Source organism: Halichoerus grypus, chromosome 12, assembly GCF_964656455.1.
Source record: "Halichoerus grypus chromosome 12, mHalGry1.hap1.1, whole genome shotgun sequence".
NCBI lineage: Eukaryota > Metazoa > Chordata > Mammalia > Carnivora > Phocidae > Halichoerus > Halichoerus grypus.
The window spans coordinates 58,068,733-58,090,328 of record NC_135723.1 but is presented as its reverse complement, the minus strand read 5'-3'; the positions used below and the strand labels follow the sequence as shown (position 1 = coordinate 58,090,328).

Below are 21,596 nucleotides of genomic sequence, written 5' to 3'. Positions count from 1 at the left end.
TCCCCTAAATTGTTTGAAGCTTTCTACAAACAGTGTAATGGTTACCTAGTGTGTCTGTCAAGTTCCATTATATGAAGTAGAATATGCTTTCAGAAAAGATGCCTTGCATCTGATGACAGGCACTTCCTATCTGCTAGGATTCATAAAAATTGGAACATTGATCATTTCATGTAGAGATTTTCTTTCACAAGAAGATAAAGGGAAACCTTGTTATGCCAAATGACTTACTAGTCAAAAGTATCCGGGACACTGAAACCTGGAAACTAGTTAATGGTTTGTAACAAGTCAGAAATAAAGATGTTCAACCAAGAAAATGACATTAAGCAGCACTGGCTACAAGAGAAAAGAGCAGCCTGTCAGAATCATGCAAGGGCTGTGGTGACAGGTAGACAATAAAATGGGATGACACCCGTTTCTCTCACTGGGGGTGTTTTCAACAGCTTTCTCTTGAGAGTTTCCATGCACTTCCTTTGCAGGCGACCTTCCCTCTAAAAATGGCAGCGGACCCGTTGGAGGTCTTATTAAAATTCTCCTTCTGTGTTATAAAATATGTTATATAAGACAGATGGCTGTAGCTGAAGAGTTAATTCTTCATTGCATAAAGGCAAGTGGGGACAACGGTCTTTCCAGTAAGGCAGCTCCTCGGCTGACATATCCCAGCCATACTGCACGGTAGGCATCATGAAACAGGAAATGAGTCAGGGGGAAAGTCAGTCCACAGCACCACCTAAAATGGTGGACAGCACGAATCCAAGCAGAAGCAGCATGGCACATAATTAATATTTCATACTCAGATTGGTAGCCATTATATCTGCAAATGAATTCCACATACTAGCTTAAATCTCCACAGTTTATAGTCCAACAGCACCATTAGGATGAACACTGTTTTCATTTTTAAGAGACAATTTTCTTTCATTTACCCTCATCACAAAACCGCAATGGTAAGAGTATACCTCTACTTACTCACTATGGGCTGTGAAGGCTATGTCATCGAAGAACAGAAAGAAAGCAAAGCACCCAACTAAGTCCCCAGTGGGTTCTTTAATACCAGCAATTTCAAGGAATGAATCTACCTGATCTAAAATAATACTATCGATGTTTTTTACTTAACCCCGTTCTACTGTAAAGTTACATCATTTCATACATGTTTATTTAAAGTGTTATAATACCACTGAACTAATTTCCAATAGAGTAATAGCTATTAGTCTAAACCATTTCTCTTTTTAAAATTCTATTTCCAACATATTTTTAAGTTGTATGACAAAATAAACATTTCATAACCCTTTGCAGCTAAGTTTTTTTTCTACTAATGTCATTTCAACCGGTGGGAGGTCTATATTTTCCACACTGCAGTTCTACATCTAAAATTATTTCTGATATAGATTAGCTGTCCCTTAGCTCTGAAAGACAAAATCTTAGTGTCTTTAACCCTGTCTTACTTGACAGCAAGCACACATTTACATGAAATAGAAAGCAAATATTTGTTCTTTTCATACAGCTGTCAGCGCAAACTTGGGTTGTTTAAAAACCTGTTCACACACACAGAATTGGTGTTTAATACATGACGTATGATAAAAGGTCGATCGGTAAAATCAAAGATTATTTAAAAGAGTTGACACGCATTTTTGGAACAGAAGGTGATGGTGTTACGCCATAAATTATATAGTCCATTGACAATGCGAACTTCATTGTGCATTCATTTGATTGTTTGTTTAAGAAAACATAGGTTTGATTTAGTTGCTCACTTGCCAGAGTATCAACTTTGGGTCCGCTCGCAGGGATAGGTATAAGAAAATGTTGTTACCCTAAAATATTTCCAATTAAAGTTGCTTTTCAGCTCTTTCCTCCAGGGGACTTTCTAATAGCTAATGGGAACATATTCTGAAGTCAGGCAAGCTGAGCATTCCTGATATTACTGCCACCTAACCCCCCCCCCCCCAACCCTAGGCACACCACCCAACAAAGTCAAGCTTCTGCTTTAAGAAACTGGCGGCTCCTGAGTATGCAAGAGCAGTGATTGACCAAAAGATGCTTTCAGGGGTAAATTTACTTTCCTCCTGCCTCCAGGATTTGTCCTATCCTGGGGCCAAACTTCACCTGCCCCTAGACCCACTCTGTTCTGAAGCCCCAAGGACAGAACTGTTCTGCTTCCTGTGGACAGCGTCCCATCTGCTGAACGCACATTTTAATAAGTAAACTCTATTTCCAGGGAAATACCTATTGGTATTAACAAGAAAATAGCATCTCTCTACAAGATTCTCTGAAAAGAAATCCTGTCAATGCCACTCATTCTACCTTCAAAGACAAGTCCCTGTAATTACTTTCTCCTCTTCGTTTCCTTGTCTGGATAAAGCAACAAGATCAAGAGAGCCTATCCATTTTCCCCAGATACCTTCTAAAATGTGCGTCTGCTTTGCAGGCTGGGATCAGAAATTTCATTATCTGTATTTGTATTAGTAATTCACTGCACAAAGAGAACAGGGGGCAGAGGAGGAGAGCAAGCATGGAAGCAAACATCAGACAGACAATTGTATATATGCAAATGCTTGCAAATTTCCACCAGCATCTCCATATCTATAACCAAGCAACATGGAAGCCTATTCATCCCTCATCTTCTTTGCTGCCAAATATGGTTGTGGTTTTGGAGGAAAATATTGAGAAAACGTTGAACTTTCAGCCACCGGGGCTAAATCTAACTCAAAGCCCACTACATAAAAGGCGAAATATAAAATGCATAAATATAATCAGTGATTTTCTAGAAAGACATGAGATATGCAACCTCCTGGCTACAGAGGGTGGGAAACAATATGCTCTGGGAGGGGGCAGGGGAAGGAAATCGTTGCATGCAGCTCTCTAGGCCAATTGACAGGGAACTGAAATGTTGCCTCTTAGCTTGGGGTTGTGTATTTGCATAAGCAGCCTGAGCAAGAAGGGGCATGGAAAACCGGAATCAGGCATGATGAAGAAAATGCCCCAAATTTGAATTCATAAATACAATGTACTCCCTTTCAAATGAGTATCCATGGTGATTGAAAAATGACAGCAGGACTCATCATGTATTTTGTTTTGTCTTGAAATCAATTAGTCCCAAATAATAATGGTTCTAGAAATTTTCGTGACTTTCTTTATTCTTATACATTTATTCTACTCACTGCAAATCAGTAGTAAGAGTAATAATTCACACATACACATTCATTTCATATGCAGTAATTCAGCTCACTTTCACAATCATGCTCTGAGGTAGGATCGGTATTATACTCATTGTACAGGTGAAGAAAGCAAGGCTCAGATGTTCAGAGATTTTCATCACTAATAAATGACAGGACTGGAACTCAAATTCTCCTGATCTCCTGAGCCCCAGGTGCCACCACATTATGCTGCTGAGCAACACTATCAAAGAGAATTCATTGCAAATGTAATGGAAATGGCCATTTTTTTTTTTTACCTCTCAGCAACATCTGACCCTGCTGCCCACTCCTGCCTTCTTGAAACCCTCTGCTTCCTTTATTCTTGGGAATTGCTCTTTATTGATTTGCCTTCTGCCTCATAGACTTTCTCAATCTCTTCCAAGATTTCCTCTTCCTTGGCCTTCTGTCCCCTTCTCTTAATTTCCACCATCAGTGAGCAATCTCGTCCACTTCTATTCTTTCGTTTATTCATTCAACAAATATCTTTTAGGCACCGCCTGTGTGCGACGCGCTCGTCTGGCCACAGGGGATAGCACAGTGAACAACAGTGAGCTCCCTGCACAAACCAAGTTTATATTGTTGGGTGGGTGCAGAAGAGACAGATAAAAACAAATAGATAAGTAACATGGATATAGGTGGTGAGTGCTGTGGAAAATATAAAGCAAAGACGAGGAATAGGGAGGGACAGGGTAAGGGAGTCGAGAGGAGATTGCAATTTGGGGTCAAGGCAGGCCTCACTGACTAGACATTTGTGCAGAGATGACCTCTGTCGATCTCCTCTCAGATGATTCCAAATTTCCGTCTTTGACCTCTCTGCTGATTCCAACCCCACACTGGCACTTCCAAACACACCATCTCTTCCTGTAGCCCCGCCCCCAAGTCATCACCGCCACACCTGAATTCACCCTCCCCTCCTCTTCCTCCTGCACCTGTGTGCCCCCAACTCTGATTAACAGCACTGCCCGCCCCTTACATCACAAATACACAGTAAATAAATGTGTAAGGGGCACCTTCGAGGCAAGTGCACTATTCTAGGTGCTAAGAGAATAGATTGATCAATAAGAGCCATTTTCTTCGTGAGAGCAGTGTCTAGGGAAATCATATAGGGAAATGACTTAGGATTTATAAACAGACCTGTGTTCAATTCCAACTCTTCCATTAATTAGCAGTAGGTTCATCTCTACACTGGGGATAATGGTACCTACTCCTATTAATGTTATAGGGATTAAACTCAGCAATGCCAGGAAAGTGAGCCAGTGAGTGAACGAATGAATAAATCAATGAATGGGTGTTCTTCCTGCAGTGCTTGAGGTGGAAAGCACTTAAGAGGTTTGCGATGATGCCATCAAGACCCATTCTCTTATCTCTCAGCTCTGTTCTCTTTCGTGTGGCCTCATTCCCAGGCAGGCTCCCCTTACAGTGGCAAGATGGCATCCCAGAGTTCCAGGCTTGCACCCGCGCCCAGTCACTCCAAAGCATGAAAGAGTTTCTTTTCTTTTCTCCATGACTGCACAAAAATCATTGGTTCTGCTAGAGTCATGTACCCACTCCTGAGCCAGTCACTTGGGCCAGGGAAATACCGTTGCTCTGACTGGCCAGGCATGGAGGCTGAATCAGCCCCACTCGGACCTGAGAGCGAAGAGGGGTGGCCCCTGAGGAAAAGCAGACAAGACATTCTGTCTTGTATTATGGTTAGATGGTTCCACGTGTATCTGCCCTCAGATGGAAAGCCCCTGAGAACAAGGACCATCCGTTTGTTATCATTGTGTCCCTGAGATCCAGGACAATCCTTGAATATAGTACAAGCTCAATAAATGTTTCTTGGCATGAATTGATTCATTAAACTAGTTTAAACTAATTCTTTTGCTCATTTTAAGTTCTGTGGTGTCTCGTTCTTTTTATTACCTGAGGATACATAAGGTCTTAAACATACATACACCTTTTAACACCTTACAAGACAGGATTCCAACAGCAGAAGCAAATAAACCATCTTCATAATTTACATATATATTGACTCTCCTCCAAAATCATTATCTCAGCTAATTTCACACAGGTGAGAAAAAAGCAAGATTCTGTAATGCCTTTGTAAGCCACTTCATTTTGCTGTTCTGTTTTTGTTCGGCAAATGTTGCATTTGCTAAAAATTCACGAGCGTAAGACTCACTATAGCCTTTCACAGGGTATCAGTATGCCGGTGTCATCATTTGGATTTTACTGCAGCCTATAAATGTCCTTAGTCTTCCCTTGAGCTATTTCACTTCGATCTCTGTGGCCTCTCTCAAGGACCCCCTCCCCCAAATCCTGTGATCTCAAGTGTGGCATTTTCTCCTCTGTCCAGGGCACACAGCCACCCCCTGGATGCTCTGCCCAGTCTTGCTTACAGCTAGATGTGGCCAGGTGACTGAGTTCTTACCAAGAGACACACGGCGACATCAGCAACTTCCAGATAGCTCCTTAAAGGGGTTTGAGATTTGATTTAAAATAATCCAGCAAAGGAGGAAGGCATATTTAGAGGACGTAAATGGTGTAAGTTCTACCACAGGAAGGTGACTTTGAGTGATGGGCCCATGGGAGTGTATTATACTCCATTATCTTTACATGTGTGTATGCTTGAGGATTTCTATTGACAAATAAATCAAAATAAATGAAAATGCAACACATTAATTAAATAAATTAATTAAAAGGTGCCTTGCCCCAGTTGTTCTCGCCTTTCCATCTTTAAGCTAGACACAGGAGTGAATGGGCAATGTTGGAAAGTACTCGTTGAGGATGGCAGGGCCACACCACCAGCCTGGGTCCCTGAATGATTTCCTGGGGCAGTGCTTGCCTACCTGTGGTGGAGAGTTCCTGAAAGAGACATCGATTTCTCGCTCATTGGAGCCACTGCTCCTTGGGCTGTCTTTATTATGATGACAGTGTTCTCTCCATAACCCCAGCTCCTGATTTACTTACATTCTATATCAAAACAGTCTCCTTTCCTCTAACAGACAGTATAATTCACCTGCCTTCACCACTCTTTTACCTTTTTCTGGTTCTCTTCGGAGTCAGAAGCGTGACACAACTCAGTACATGTTCACTATGGCTACGTCTTTGCTCCTCTGGGGGGGCCAGCTCCACAAGCACCTCGACTACACTAAGACAACCTGACGTTAAATTGCTCACGATCCACCTCACTGTCGAAACCCTTGCAGAAATGCCATGTTTGCGCTTGGACGTCTACTATTTACCACAGTTATGGACAAACTTGATTCAGAAAAGGACCATAAATTATTACAGCAAAACTGAGGATGAAATAGTCATGTTGAGAACATTTCAACTAGAACATAAAAGGTTGGCTCTTTTTCCCCACATAAAATATGGTTGTATTCTATGGGGCGCCTGGGTGCCTCAGTCGTTAAGCATCTGCCTTCGGCTCAGGTCATGATCCTGGGGTCCTGGGATCGAGTCCCACATCTGGCTCCCTGCTCCGCAGGAAGCTTGCTTCTCCCTCTTCCTTCGCCTGCCGCTCCCCCTGCTTGTGCTTGCTCTCTCCTGCTATCTCTCTCACTCTGTCAAATAAATAAATCAAATCTAAAATATATATACACACACCCTGTAGGCTGCATCCACCCCATTGACATGGCAGCCTTCCCCTGCGCAGATCCGGCTCCGTCCCACACCGCTCGCACGACTTCACAATTTGTGTGCTTGGAGGGCATACCCGCTCCAGAGGCAAAGTTTCGGCCCTTCCCTGGCCTCACCCAGGCTTCTGACACATTGACCCTGAGCTCAAGGGAGCCGGCCATAGACTGGGCCTCAAGGGTAGCCTGAGGCACATGGATTTAAAATAATTTTCTAGGGGTGCCTGGGTGGCTCAGTCATCAAGCGTCTGCCTTTGGCTCAGGTCATGATCCCAGGGTCCTGGGCAGGAAGCCTGCTTCTCCTTCTCCCACTCCCCCTGCTTATGTTCCCTCTCTCGCTGTGTCTCTCTCTGTCAAATAAATAAATAAAATCTTTAGAAAAAAAATAAATAAATAAAATAATTTTCTAAAAAGAGCTGTTAATCCTTGTAGTGGATTACCAAAGGTCAGTCTCTTTCTCCAGTTGTCCTTAGAAATAAGGTTGATTTTCACATCGTGGCTTTAGGTAAATTCCCCTGAAGGTCAGAGGATGAAATTAGTAGACCTACAGAGAGGAAAGTACAAAGGGGATGCAAACTACCGTTTGTTATTATTGAACCTAAAAAAATTAGGAGTTTCAAGCAGCTGTATTGGCAGGGGTAGACTATGGGGTTCCTCTGCTCACTTCTGCGAAGGGAGAACAATACCTTGTGAGTAGAGCCAGCCGGCTCCCGCGTTTGTCCCCAGCATACCCACAGCCCCATGCCCACCCCCCATCCCCCACCATCACCCAGCCCCCGGCTCCCCTGCCCCCGCTCGGCAGAAGTCTGTCTTTGCCTGACTACACAAGCTCTGGCTGTGCAGGCTGGAATTAGCGCGGGCAGGAACCAAGAGGATCGGAGATTGTCCTCACCAATTTATATGAGAGAAGAGCAAGGGATGGATATGACAGGATAGAGAAGAGGGGGAGAAAGACAAGAGCCAGTGTGGGCTGGGATTTGGAAGTCTGGACAGTCACTGAAGTTGTCAGAAGTTAAAAAAAAAAACTGACAAGGAATGTGAGGGGCGTGTGTGTGTGTGTGTGTGTGTGTGTGTGTGTGTGTGTGTGTAGAGATAGACCGAGACAGAAAGTTTGGGGGCTAAAATTAGATTCTTTTGGTGTTTTTTAGGAGACTTCAGTAAAACTCTAAATTACTTTTCAGTTCCTCTTTAAAAGTCTGTCTGGGCTTCAGCTTAATCAGGGCTATATGACAGAACAGTAGCCAAATGGAGAAAATGCTAGCCGGTCCACATAGTCAGATCTTCCCACTTGAAATCACCCATCGATTTTCAGATGTCACGCTACTGTTTACACCCTGCACTGGGCAGAGTGTCTTATCAGAAACAAATTGACCAAAAGAAATATTTGATCAAAATGTTTCATTGAATGGTCTCGTTGATCAAAGAAAAAAGTCATCTTGAGCAAAGCATTTCTTGACTGCCACGCAGATGTTATGAATGGACAATCATGTTACCATCTCAAGGCCCACTACAGTCGAGAAATGAGAAACAGAGGCGCTGTAACAGAGGGTTCTCATGCACCCTCAGGACGATCAAAGTTTCCAAGTTCAAGGAGGTAAACAGCTCTGAATTACCTGCTCCCGCTCCCCAAGCTCTTCTTCTTTTCCTGGTTCTGCCACAGGAAGGGGGCCTGAAGAGGGTCTGCAGGCCTTTCGCCCACCCCATGGCAGTAATTCATCATTGCCTCTAGAATGCGCTCCGTATCAAACTGTAGGCTGGTGCTGGGTGGTAGGGGGTAGGAGGCAGAGATGAAAGGCAGTCCTCACCCTCCAGGAGCTGCTGCCTGAACAGAGGAATGGACAGACAGGTGACCCACCCTGCAGAGCAGGGGGGAGAAGTGTTGCCAGAAAGGCACGTGGGGACATGAGGTTGGTCGTGGGTCTTGTTGCACAAAGGGTGTGGTCAGAGTCGACATCAGTCATCAGCGCATAGGAGACAGAACACGAGTCCTGAATAAGTAGTAAGAATTAGCCAAGCAAAAGGGCATTGGAAGGGAAAACAGAAAGACCCTTCCAAGCAGACGGAATGTGCAGTGACTTCATCACTGCTGGCCTCACCCCTGCCTCACGTTGTATCATTATCCTCATGCTATAAACGAAGAAACAAATTCCATAAGGTTAAGTGACCTATTTCCCGGTCACTTATCTTGTAAGCAGTGAAACTAAGATTTAAATTTAGTACCACACTCCCTGCCTCTTTATAGAACTTGCTCTCTGAAGGGGAATCCTTCTTATTTAGTGATACTCACATATTCCTCACACCCTACCTCAGGAACACCTAGGGTGAAAGCAAGTGCCCTTTACTCATTCTGGGAAGAGGTCCAAACTGTTACAGATTCAAAAATCATAGAATTTTAGATTCTCTTCTTCAAATCAGTTTAAGGAAACTGCATAAAGAAGCCCCCCCACCCCCGGCCCCTCTCACACACAAATACTTAAGAGATTCACAGTGTATATTAATATATGAAAGGCACTGACAAGTCCTGCAGAAAAAAAAATTAATGTTAAATTTTGTTTAACACAATGTGTCTAAAATATAACTGACTATGGAAACCTTCAGCCTACCTCCTCTTTTTGCTTTTTAAACAACACTATTAACACCTTTAAAGACATTCTGCATTCTGTATCCAATCTTCTTATTGCAGTGATGAGGAAACTGCAGTCCAGAGGGCTTGGGAGCTCCCTCTGAGTATGTGCTAGTAGCGGAGCCAGAACTCAGTTCACCAGACTTCCTTCCAGTCAGCACTCTCTCTGACAAATCATGCTTCAATATGTCCATTCCATACTTCCAGTACATAAACAGTATGCACAGTACATGAGTTGATAACCTTGTAATTGTCAACTTACAAATTACCCTTTACAAAAAAATACAAAGAAATCCGTAGGTGAGAGCTGAGATCATGTATACAAGTTTGAAGTGTGTTTATATACACTATTAATCGCCCTTGTCATGGTTTATATTAGTTATCCAAGTCTTGCTGATATCAACTGTTGATCTTCACAGCCTTCCCACTGAAATACTAATACCAATAACAACTACTAGCTCTCTCAATGAGAAGGATAACATTAATATATTGATGCCAATTTCTAGGGTTTATCTTTATGCATTCACTTAAATGGAACCAAAGCTGAAGAAATCAGTCGTTAACAAGAGAATCACAAAACAAATCTTTGTACCGAGTACTGTGTTGCTAGATCAAATCCTATTATTACTAACTAAAAAGAAAATTCTTTACTTGGCAATTCAGTTGGAATCCAGACAGCACAAAAAAGGGAGGCGGGGAGGAGGAGTGGAAATCTTTTTGTTTTGTGAAGATTTATGTTATAACAATATTTGTTATATAAAAATTTAAGTTTTGCTTGAATGAAAGTTTTTTAAAGGTAATATACAAGTGAAAAAACGCATTTCAAGAGTAGTCAGTGCCCGACTTTGGAGAGTATTTATGAATAATAATGTATTGAGAAAGGTCAATTGGGCTTTCTGTCTAAAAAGTTAAATATTCAGTGCCTGCTTCTACATTTGTTACCAAAGACTTCTTTATCGGTACAAGGAGGCAAATGATACCCTGAAAATGTTTTAAATGTGCAACTCTGCTTATCTTCCTGTATTAATGATCCCTACGGTGGTTGTTATATTAACCTTCTCACACAGCACAGCAAGAGGGGAAAAGTACTGTGAAAGGAAGGAAAGGAAAAGACATTTAGTTTAATCTTGAGACCCTTTTTTCAACCTAGCCATTTTCTGATTGTCAAGGGGGAAAAATGAAAGTTGGGTTTTTACTGGGTTTTCTTAAAATCTCAAAAAAGAAATTAGACATTTCCAAAGGGGTGATTCACTAGACATCATATACTGTGAAGGGGACAGAGATTAGATGATCAAATGAAAGGCTCATTAGGTGAGTTCTGGGTTTCGTGAGGTCCATGAAAGAGCTCTGAGCAGGAGACAGTGAGTGGCTCCTGAGAAAGCCAGGCTCTCCCTCAAGGCTCTGAATTGCCCATTAGTGACTATGACATTACAAGAAACACCGTTTGCCCCTCAGAGGACTTCTGTATCCTTCCTCATACAGTCTCTGTGTTCACATAGAGGAAATTCAAAGGCTCTGTCTTTTCAGCCCTTTTAACTTTGACAACAATACCAAACCTGACCCTGAGACCCCTCTACCTTCTCATTCTTTCAAGGTGCTTGGGAAACCACCTAACTTTATGATTGAAATTAATGTTTCCATTCGACTGCAAATGCTGGAGCTCAACACACATGCCAGCAAGTGAACAAGCCCCTTCAGCTTCTTCGGCCAGGTAATACGGCTCTTCCTTTTTTTTTTTTTTTTTCATTATCCCTTTAATGCAGAGCAGGGCTACTGATTACAAAGAGGCAGTTTGACTCCAGCAATAGGTCTTCTTCACTAATCCTCACTGTCATGGAAATTCCAGCTGCTACAAGAATAAGAGGTTCAATCCATATTTGCCAGCTCTAATATGAAATCTGTCAGAGCCCAAATTAATGAGTTCCAAATTCCTTACATCACGATAACAGGTTAAGACTGGTCAATTAATTACATAAATCCTTCCCGATTCATTGTGCGTCTGCAGGCCAGATTGTGTCTTACATTACTCCATGACACAAGGCCTTTTGGCTCCTGTTGTTCTGCAGAAAGGCCCCATTTAAGGGGAGGCTGCCTGCCACGGCAAAATGTTAAATGTCACACGTTGAATTTGCACTTTTCTGTAATTGCTTTTGTTAAAAAAAAAAAAAATTAAAGCACAGGGCTCACAGTACACCACGATGCAGACAGCTGGGATGGTACCGAATGGATCCCCAGGTGCGCAAGTAGCTACCTTTTACCTCCAAAGGTTCACGTGTCTCTGTGCCAGGTGCTTGGTAGGCAGCGGAACCGAGAACATGCGTATGTGCGGAAATAAACCAAGTTTCCCCAGGATCTGTGGCAGCAAAAATATGTATTTGGAAGATTCTTTTCTTTATGAAAGGATTAAAATACCATTCTTTACATAGCCAGATTCCCTTTTGTCTACCAGCAAAAGTCAGATGAAACACTGTTGATCTAATCACCTGTTCAGGAGCCTGCATTGTACAAGTGAGTGCGTGTTACACTTGTGTAGGTCTTTGCCTCCAAAAAGATGTTGCTGATGGCTTTGCTATTTGGATTTGTAACTGGTACACATCTACAGAGGGAAAATCATTGAGGATTAAGATCTCAAAGGAGTTCAAGAATCATCCAAGACAAAAGTTTTCCTCTTTAAAACATCAAAATGAGCTTGGAATCACAGCTCATTTGAACTAGACCTAGAACTGTGGACTTCAGCTTCCTAGGGCGGCCGGTCTTCACCCCAGTACCGTTCCTTGTGGAATGGACTTGCATGGGCCTAGGGGCTCGGTATTGAATGGAACCAGTCCCCGGATGCTTCCTGCATCAGGGGGATTCTGCGAATACACGAACGAGCAGACGATACTCCTCAACACGGACTGAAATCTATGTGGGGCGCAGGTTCCTTCCACCTGGAACCCCTAACACCACTCCACCACTCGGACAACCAGCCAGACCCCAGGCGGCGCGTTCTCGGGCGGGCAGCTGCCGCCGCGGCGCTGTCCCGGCAGCGCCCCCCTCTGTCCTCCGGCGGCCTTGCACTTGGTTATGCCACCGGCCGCGCGCCTCTTTTTTCCGGGCGAAGAACACCGCCCCGCTTCTGGGCCCGCAGCCTAAAGCGGTGGAGGACTTGTGTCTCCCCGCCTGTTCCTCACCCCCCCCTCCCCCCGCACACACAGACATTAAACTCTGACCCAGGGCCGTTTCTGGACCTGGAGGCACGCGCTTCTACCCCCGAGGCCCAGTCCCGCCACCAAGCGCGACTGTCCCCTCCCTCTCCAAACGGGGGGAGGGGAGTTAAGGCGACAGCGCGTCCGCCCGTCAGGCTGTGAGGTCCTGGCGAGACTGGAGAGGAAAGAGGTTAACTAATGGGTGCGGTGCGTGCGCAGATAACACATAGGGAGCGCGCGGGTTGTGCCCCAGCCTCGCCGCGACCCCGGGGCGCTCGCGGGGCCCCGCCAGGCCTCGCCGCCTCCAGGCCCGGGCGGCACGCCGTCGCCCCCTCTCTCGCACCGGCCGGCGGGGCCGGGGGCCGCAGCGCCGCGAGCATCTGCAGAACAAAGACCCCGGTCTAGACCGCAACAACAACGCCGCCGCCGCCTCCCCCGGCTCCCGCGCGGCCGACCCCGACCCAGCCGTCCCGAAACCCACCGGAGCGGCGGGGTCGCGGCTCCACGCGCGCTCACAAACCCAGCGGGGCCCCAGGAGACCACTGAGCCCGGAGGCCTGGGGCGGGGGGTAGGGGGGCATCGCTGTTCAAAGCTCCCTCCCACACCAACCGCCCCCCCGAGGTCCCTCTGCATTCTCGTTTTCTTATTTTCCAAGCAGCCAGAGTTGTCATTTGCACATTGGGAAGGGGGCCTCGCGGTGCCCACGTTGGCAGCAGGTGGGGCAGGGGAGAGGGCGCTGCAGGTTTGTGCTGTAAATCGCTGTCTTTTTGCGGTTGTTGTTTCCACTCACCACCCACCGCCGCCCCCCCACCCGGGTTTTCTTTTTTTTTCCCTCCCTTTCTTTCCGCAGCGCAGTTGCTATGGGTTACCAGGGCGGTTGCCATGGGTTACCGGACCGAGGCCGGCTGGCTCGCTACCTGCCACCCAGTCGCCGCCGCAGCCGCCGCCGGCGGAGCGCCCGGGCGGGAGGCGGCGGGAGCGCGCGTGTGCGGGACGCGGCGCGAGGGAGTGTGCGCGAGCCGCCGAGGCGCCGCAGCCAACAGGCGGCCGAGGGTGCAGCGGCGGGAGCGCCGCCGCCAGTGGGGTGGGGGCAAAGCTATAAAGAAGACCCAGAGGTAAGAAACTAACAAAAACACAACCACAAGTTATGCCCGTGCTGCGTCTCTACAGCAGCCAAGACAAGCGGTGTGGGGCTTGGGATGAATCTACACTTCTGGGGGGGGGGGGGCAGAAAGGGTACTTTCCTCTTTAGCAGAAGCCATTTGCATAGTGTCTTTAGACCAGAGTTTACATTCAGCAGAAAACTGTGGCTTCATTTTTTTCCCCCCTCTTCTCTTATCTTTTGAAAAGAAGTCTTTGGAATTTTGGAGAAAGAGAAGAGGATCATTAACTACCAGGGTTTGCGCAGCTAAAATAAATTAGTGTCCAATGCAGTGTTCATAATAATGATCTAGAAAAGTTTGCAACAAGAGTGAAGAGCAATTGTGTCTGACTTCAAGGGACAATGGTGACTCGTTTGTGAGATGCATATGGCAAAGAACGGAGGCAAAATCCTTTGTAAATATTTCAGATTTTAAAGAAATTGTTGCTTACTTCCATTCTTCTACAATTTTTGAACTCCCTCTATTATAGTGTATTAATGTCTTAGGACTTTTATTTGCAAAGAAAACTGTATCTATGCTTTGAATGTCACACTGCGGTAATTAATTTCAGACGGCATTTCTTTTTGAAAATGTGTTTATATATAATAAAGTAAGAAAATGTCTATATTCCAAACAAAAAGAGAAAATTATGTTGAAATAAATGGTTTTCTCCACTGAAAAGATGCTACATTGAACTCAGAGGACACTGACTAAACAATTTAAATATTAAGAGGAAAACTATTTAGAAACAGAATAAGCTTTTGTTTTGTTATTTTTGTCTTAAAACTGTAGGGGCCTTTCGTGGAAAAGGGTCTTCTTGATAGCTGAAATACTGAAAACTGTATTTGTACCACAGTAGCTCAGTAATGATGAACCCTTAACGCACCAAAAAAACAAGAGTTCAAAACAGCATTCAATTTTCTGTTGGATATAACGGTAATTGTGAGTAGGCTAAGTGAATTTGTTTATGTTCTTAATAGCCATAAAAGAAATTTTATTCTTTTACCTTACTATAGTAAGGTTATGGCATATCACTTGTTTGTATTTAATTATTCAATAAAATGTGCATTAGGCTTGAAAAGCTCCTGCAAGATACTTAATATCTTAAGGGACATAACTACTTAAAAATAAACATTTCTGTTTTTCCTTAATAATTTTTAAAAACTTGAAATTTTAACTGGAATCCAAATCACTCTCTTCCAAGTGAGACTTTAAAGAAGCCCTAAGTAACAGGTTGTTGACTTTCATTTTTGACACCTCTGGGTTATGTATAAAATCAGTTCTCAAACAAAACACATAAAATGGCTTTACAGGTGAATCATTTACCCTTTCAGAATTAGCCAGGGAGATACAGTTTTGCTGTATGTAAATCATAAAGCATCCAAGATTAGAATTCTTTAAATTTAAGTTCCATTAAAGATAGTTTTAAATAAACATCTATTCAATTTAGTTACTTAGTAATTATGTTCTTTTCCTCGAGAAAGCTTTATAAAAATATGCCAGAGAAAAATAAGGGACTAGAACAAAGCCAGAAAGCCATTGGGGGCTGAAGTTCACCTAAATATCTCAGCTGCAGAAAATGAGTTTTAAGAAGCCAGTGCTGAGATACCACAACTACCAAACCAAGGCTGAAAGCCTCAAATGTGCACAACTGTAGTGACTAGTAAACCAAGTCTTACCAAAGTTTCTCATTAAAATTTACTGCTTGTTCAAAAACACACTGAATTTAGGTGTAAGTCAGAAGAAATCTATCCTCTTCTATAAAATAAGTGAGCCAACAAACTGAACTTGATTTTTTCACGTTTAATGTGAAAACGATGATCTTATGAAGTTTACATACCACAGTAGTAGGCATACTTAATGTCAATTTTGATGGCTATGTTACATCATCTAAAAATAATATGACAATCGGTGGCACCTTACATGCTTTTCAAAAACTTGTAAAACAGAAATAATGTGAATTCAAATACACATTGCCAGCAAGCTAAGGATCGCTCTTAAATGACTGGATGGCAAACTTCACATGTTAGCAAGATAAAAAGAAATTGCTAAATCTTTTTTCCCCTGTATTAAAATAATGAGTCTCAGATGATAAAGTAACAAGATCCAAGATACATTAAATCAAAATATTTACAAAAGCTCAATAATGTTTTGGACCAAACAAAAACAAGAAGGAAAAATTAAGATCATTCTTACTCTAAATTTAACTTTTTTCTGTTCTTAGTTATGAGCATTTCAAAGACTTTTTAATAATACAGTAACTTTTAAATTCCCAGTTAAAATAAAATGAGGTGAGGTAACATTTAATTAAAGCAACAAGTTATTCCGGTTATGTAAAAATATCTTCCCGGTGGTTTCAGAGATATTTCATACCATTCAATGAAGAAGAAACTTGGATAATTATCTCAAGAAAATGCTGCCTCATCTGAAATTTGAAGTTCAGTGTAGTTTATCTAAGACCTTTTATCTTTGGGCCACTAAAAAAGAAGACATTTTATTAAATGATGCCAATCCTCAGGCAGATGCCTTGAAAGAAAGTACTTTTTAAAAACGAATATTTCTTAAATTAGCAAGTTGATATTCTTTTCTAAATTACAGGAATATTTATTGATAAACTTACTAATTTTTATAAGATCCCACTTCTAACTTGAAAATAAATGACAAAGAACCACCATTGACACTGAAAGTTACCTAGTGATAAGAAATTGCACATTTAGTCCGAAAATAGTTAACCCGTAAATTCTAATCACACAACAATAATGAAAACAAACTATTTGTTTCCAGAAACCATGTGTGAATGAATCTGGACAATGAAAATGTATTTCTGAATCTATATACTGCAAATATAAGCAACATGACTAGCACTATTTCTGTTATTGTCTAAGACATCAACATTATTTTAACATGTCTCTATTCATAAGATACATTTTTCCATCTAAGTAGGACATAAAATACTGGAAAGGTGAAGCTTCTTAAAATATTTCAGTCAAACACCCAAAAGCAAAAAGTGTCTTTCCCAGTGCAGGGGAGGAGCCCACAAAATACCAGCCACATGTCTGCAGAGGCGGCCTGGTCTACGCCGTCAGGCTCCACAGTGGTTAAGATCACACAGGCTGTGTTTATGCGAACACTGTACCACGGATACAAGAAGGAAAGCGCTATCTGGATTTTTAAATGCAGGCTACCTATATACCTATTTTTTAAAATTGAGTAAAACCAAGTAGGTGTTTCTAAACGTATCTATCATTTCATTCCAGGGCAGGATCTTGTTTTTGCCCATAATGTTTGCCTCAAAAGGGGACTTGCATTCACAGGCCTTTAAGCTTTTTACAGAAGCTGAGCCAGAATAAGACAACATAAAAATAACTAATAAACAACGCAACATCTTTAAGAATTTAAATACCTAATGTCATGACAGTGAGCTTTAGGTAAGGATATATTATTAGCAAGCTTTCTTCTCCATGAGTGGACATCATTTGCTCTTCCTAAGATGGTAACGTGAGAATTATTTTTCAGGATTCCTGCGGAGCGGTGCTCATTTTACATCCATGTGAACTGCTGTCATCACTACTGTGTCCAAACCCAGAGGATGAACTGGGAAAGAAGAGAGGGGGGAAAATAATAAAAAGAGGAAATTGGTTTTCACAACACACTCAAAGCCTGAGTAACAGAGGAGAACTTTAATTATCTCCAGTCACAAAAGAGAGACAGGAAATTTGGACTTTTAATTAGCCATTTGGAGTGCAGTTGGATATTTTTTTAGCTAGATAATTTAAACGCGAATAATTCAAGTCTGACTAAATGAAAGTCACATAATCAGAATGCAGATAATTGAATTTCTACTGCATTCATTAATTCAGTGTGGAGGTGTGTGTGAAGACTGCTATGATGAGCTGTCACAGCTCAATAAAATCTCAGTCAATTAATTTTTTCATTATCTTAGTATTACATCAACAAAAAAGTGAAGTGTGTCTATATGTCTACACACATGCATATGTGCACTCTGTATTCTACAAACACATACACATTACATCAAAATGCAAGGAAATACCTTTCTGAATCATAATCTATATCGTTTTCTTTTTTTCCTTCTTCATCTTCTTCAGGGAAACGCCGGTTCATCAAGGCAAACTTGTGAATGGCGTCTTCTACGGAGTACTTAGTCTGCCCAGAAACGCAAGCCTCGATGTCTTCCGAATTCAGATGGCTCTGCAGGAAGAGGTGGAGACAGCTATCTGAGAGCAGGAGTGCGTTCTGGAGGACCCTGTGTGAGAGGAAAAGGGAGAAATGATCAGTGGTCGGGGATGGACAATTAGAGGGTGAGGAGAGAGCAACACGTTAGAAGGGTGCCACCGAAGTCATCTCTCCACTGGGCAAACTTTGCATCAATTAAAGACTTTGCCTATTAAAAGGATGAAAGCATATGTTAACTTTTTATTCAATTATTTGGAAATTTAGGTGAGTAAAAACATGGAGCTAATAGTTAAGAACATCTGTTAAAAGAATAACTTCAAGGACATTTCTTCAATTTAACCATCTGTTATGACCATGTGGATTAATTATGGAAAGATTTTGCTTATGGTCATAGAAATGTGTGCTACTCAAAAAAATTTTTTTACTGCCAACCAGCAGGTCGGTTCTGTGATCTTTTTGGCAAAGCTGTCATGAAACATCAAAACTTTCAATGACTATTAAAAATTGTATTAAAAAGCCAATACGTCTCTCAGCATGTTTTACATTTTAAAACTTTACAAGTGTGCTTATGTACATGTTTACAAGGGTTGGGTTGAGAGCTGGCTTTTTTGGAAAACTTAAGATGGACTAGAAATCTCTCCATAATCTTCCATGGCACTGTGTTTCTAGTTGTTAAAATAAGCCACCAAATAAAATTACTCCAATGATTTTATCATATATACACTTAAAATACGATAATTTTGTGCTAAGTACATACTAGCCTTCCTACATTCAAGGTCAAAGTTTACAAAGACAGTACAGATTTCAACCAGGGCATCAGAACTACATGGAAAACTAAAAAACAACTCCAACAATTCTGTACCTGCTCAAATTCATATTATCACCGAATTTTTTTTTTTTTTTTTCCTGAAATGCATGTTTCAGAACAGGAAATTAAGCCAAAGTACACCCTTATTTTTAAATAAAAACTAGTTTTACCTTTTTAGGAAAGATCTTGATGTATGATAATTTCGTCTCTATGAATAGTTCAATAATGATATATTACGAGGCACTCAGACCCAACAGAGGGGACAAAACTAAAACACGAAAACCCGAGGATAATTTTGCCCAACGTGGGATTTTGCACAGAGAGCTCTATGTAACACGATTATGTATTTCAGACCAAATGAACCTTCCCTTATATTCTGCATTTCTACACAAATAACTAGAAAAGTAAATCTTTTTTGGCCATTCATGTCAATTTACTTAAAATCCAAGGTCATTAGAAGATTTCCTTTTCTCCAAAATAAAACAGAGTTATTTCTTCAAGGCAAAAGTCTACACATGTATAGCATCACAACCAAAATCTAGCTTCAGCAGGCTTCCCAAATGTAGCTTGGGAAAATATTTTTACTGGCCTACTAAAAGGAAAAGTTAAACCTTTGTGCCTTTTAAAAGGGCAAAATCTCCAGCAAAGCAGCTAAGTACTTCCCCTCCCTCCCCATCCTCTGCCCTGGCTTCTCCCAGAAGATGACCATATCACATGATAAAGATTAATTTACCAAGTACAAGTAGTAAAGTAGTAAATCCCTTTTACTACTCTTTGAGATTTATTTTCTACATTTACAAATGTTTACCACTCTTGTTTTAAATACTTCAAATTAAGAGAAGATTTATAGGGCAACAACCCATTAATATTAACTCGCATTTGCCGTGAAGTTTGCACAGAGTTTCCTGTGTCCTGTCGGTGGTTTTCCTGCCGGCCACGAACAAGTAACTGCTCATAGGATTACGCTCACTGTTTTATTTCTGTTGGAAATGTGTTTTATTTTCTTTATAAAATAATAGGTAATCTTTAAAATTGATTTTAGATGGTTCGAGGCATTACACCACAAAAGTAATGAGCACTAATGCCAATGATATTGGACACAAATTCATTTTAGCTTTATTTCATGTCTAAAGCAATTCTACTGAGCCTTGAACTGCTCACGCGCGGCTATTAACTTGCTAGTAACCTAACACATGGGTACAGCAAACAAAAGTGATCAGAGTCCAGGTTGATCGGGACCTCAAGGCTACTGTCCTTTTTCTTGAGCTATAATTCAATTTCCAATTTTACTGTACATTAGACTCATTATTTCCCAGTGTTTTCTTTTCTGCTTACTACTGCCATCTGGAGGACATGCCCATGAAAAGCGAGAGGGAGCCCAGCCCGCACACACCCAGCTCACAATTCTGAAGTGGGGGGGGGGGGGGGGGAGGGCGGGCGAGATCCGACAACACGGGCCTGGAGTTCACAAAACAGTGCCCCTGCTAGGCATGGTTTTGGTTACTGGAAGGCCCTCTGACTGGCGGGCTAATTATGCTACCGTGCTCCATGGGGATGGGTTTTTAAATAAGCAAAATAACTTTTTAACATATTCATGATTTTTACTCTCAGGTATTTCATCTCACAATTAAAAATACCAAATTTTGGAAGTATTTTCCCACCTGGTTCGCTGAGCATAGCTAGTTCGTTTTAAGGAGTATCTGGTTTACTGTATTTCAGAGAATGTTGTGACTGCCATCATCATAATATTAAATCCTATTTTTACCTTAGTCATATTTGTGCCACATTTTCCACAAACAAATCAAATAGCAGAAAATCAACTTCAAGCTTGATATAAAGAGTACTTTGTAAAATGGTCAATAAAATGTCATCTTTATAAGGCTCCATAAAAATAAATGTATATAATTTTCAAGGCTTTATAAAAGGAGCAAAAAACAGCCTCTAGAATTTTAAAGAAATGTCTGAAAAGATATTTACAACATGAGCCAAAAGTTATTCCTTTCCCCAAAAACAACTTTAAACTAACCAAAGCAAATCCTGTTTTTCCCTTGAATTGGACACAGTTGAAAATCTGGTTTTCCTCAACATGATTTTATTAGGTGTATTATATACTGGTTCGGTTGGGAACAATATAGAGCTATGCAAAACCACTTAATCCTAACTAAGGATGCCCTGTCTACTGAACCCAATATAATGATATATACACATGTTACAGAGTGTGGAAGGTTAGCAGTGGGATGTAGGAAAAAAATTAATTCAGCCTGTTTACCTCTTACCATGAGAAAAAAAAGAAAAAATAAGACCTACAAATCTTCACTGAAGACATTCATGATCTGTGCGATGGTGCCCTCTACTGAACACAAAGACTTATAAAAAATGTGTGTGTGTGTGTGTGTGTGTGTGTGTGTGTGTGTGTAGAACTAGTGTTTCCATGGTATCCTTTGGTAAAAAACTATAATATTCCTTAAATTTTTAAGAAATACAAAACTGTAATATAAAAGTCTACACTGTAAGGTACATTTAGTTATATTAACGGGATGAATTCAGTAAAGAAGGAAAAGCTGGCTCCCATTCGTGGTATGAATCAAACATAAATTAGTAGGACTGCCATGTTTATAGTTGGTGACTTACCAACAGTTTATTATTTTAGTCCGTAACTTTCTTTTTCCATAACTATTAGTAGAAGTGACTTACAATCTATAATTAGCCGGGGGTGGGAAAATCCAAAAGGGCGATTATAGCCAAGATAGAGAGAAAATGAATACATTTGAAAAATGTCACAATCATACTGACCAAATTTAGCTAGCTTTAAGAGTTCTAGTAATTATAAACT

At 41.6% G+C, this 21,596-nt stretch overlaps 1 protein-coding gene across 3 annotated transcripts in view; it reads right to left on the bottom strand.

Annotated features, from left to right (window-relative positions):
- Positions 1-15,549: 15,549 nt before the first annotated feature.
- Positions 15,550-21,596, bottom strand: part of SNX10 (sorting nexin 10) — a 68,088-nt gene continuing 62,041 nt past the window's right edge. For all 3 annotated transcript variants that reach the window (XM_078059391.1, XM_078059392.1, XM_078059393.1), the window contains 2 exons: positions 17,813-18,025; positions 15,550-17,355 (listed from right to left, as the gene is read on the bottom strand). In XM_078059391.1, the coding sequence (XP_077915517.1) occupies positions 17,274-17,355; positions 17,813-18,025 (295 nt within the window). In that variant the 3' untranslated portion in view covers positions 15,550-17,273. The remainder of the gene's footprint in view (positions 17,356-17,812; positions 18,026-21,596) is intronic.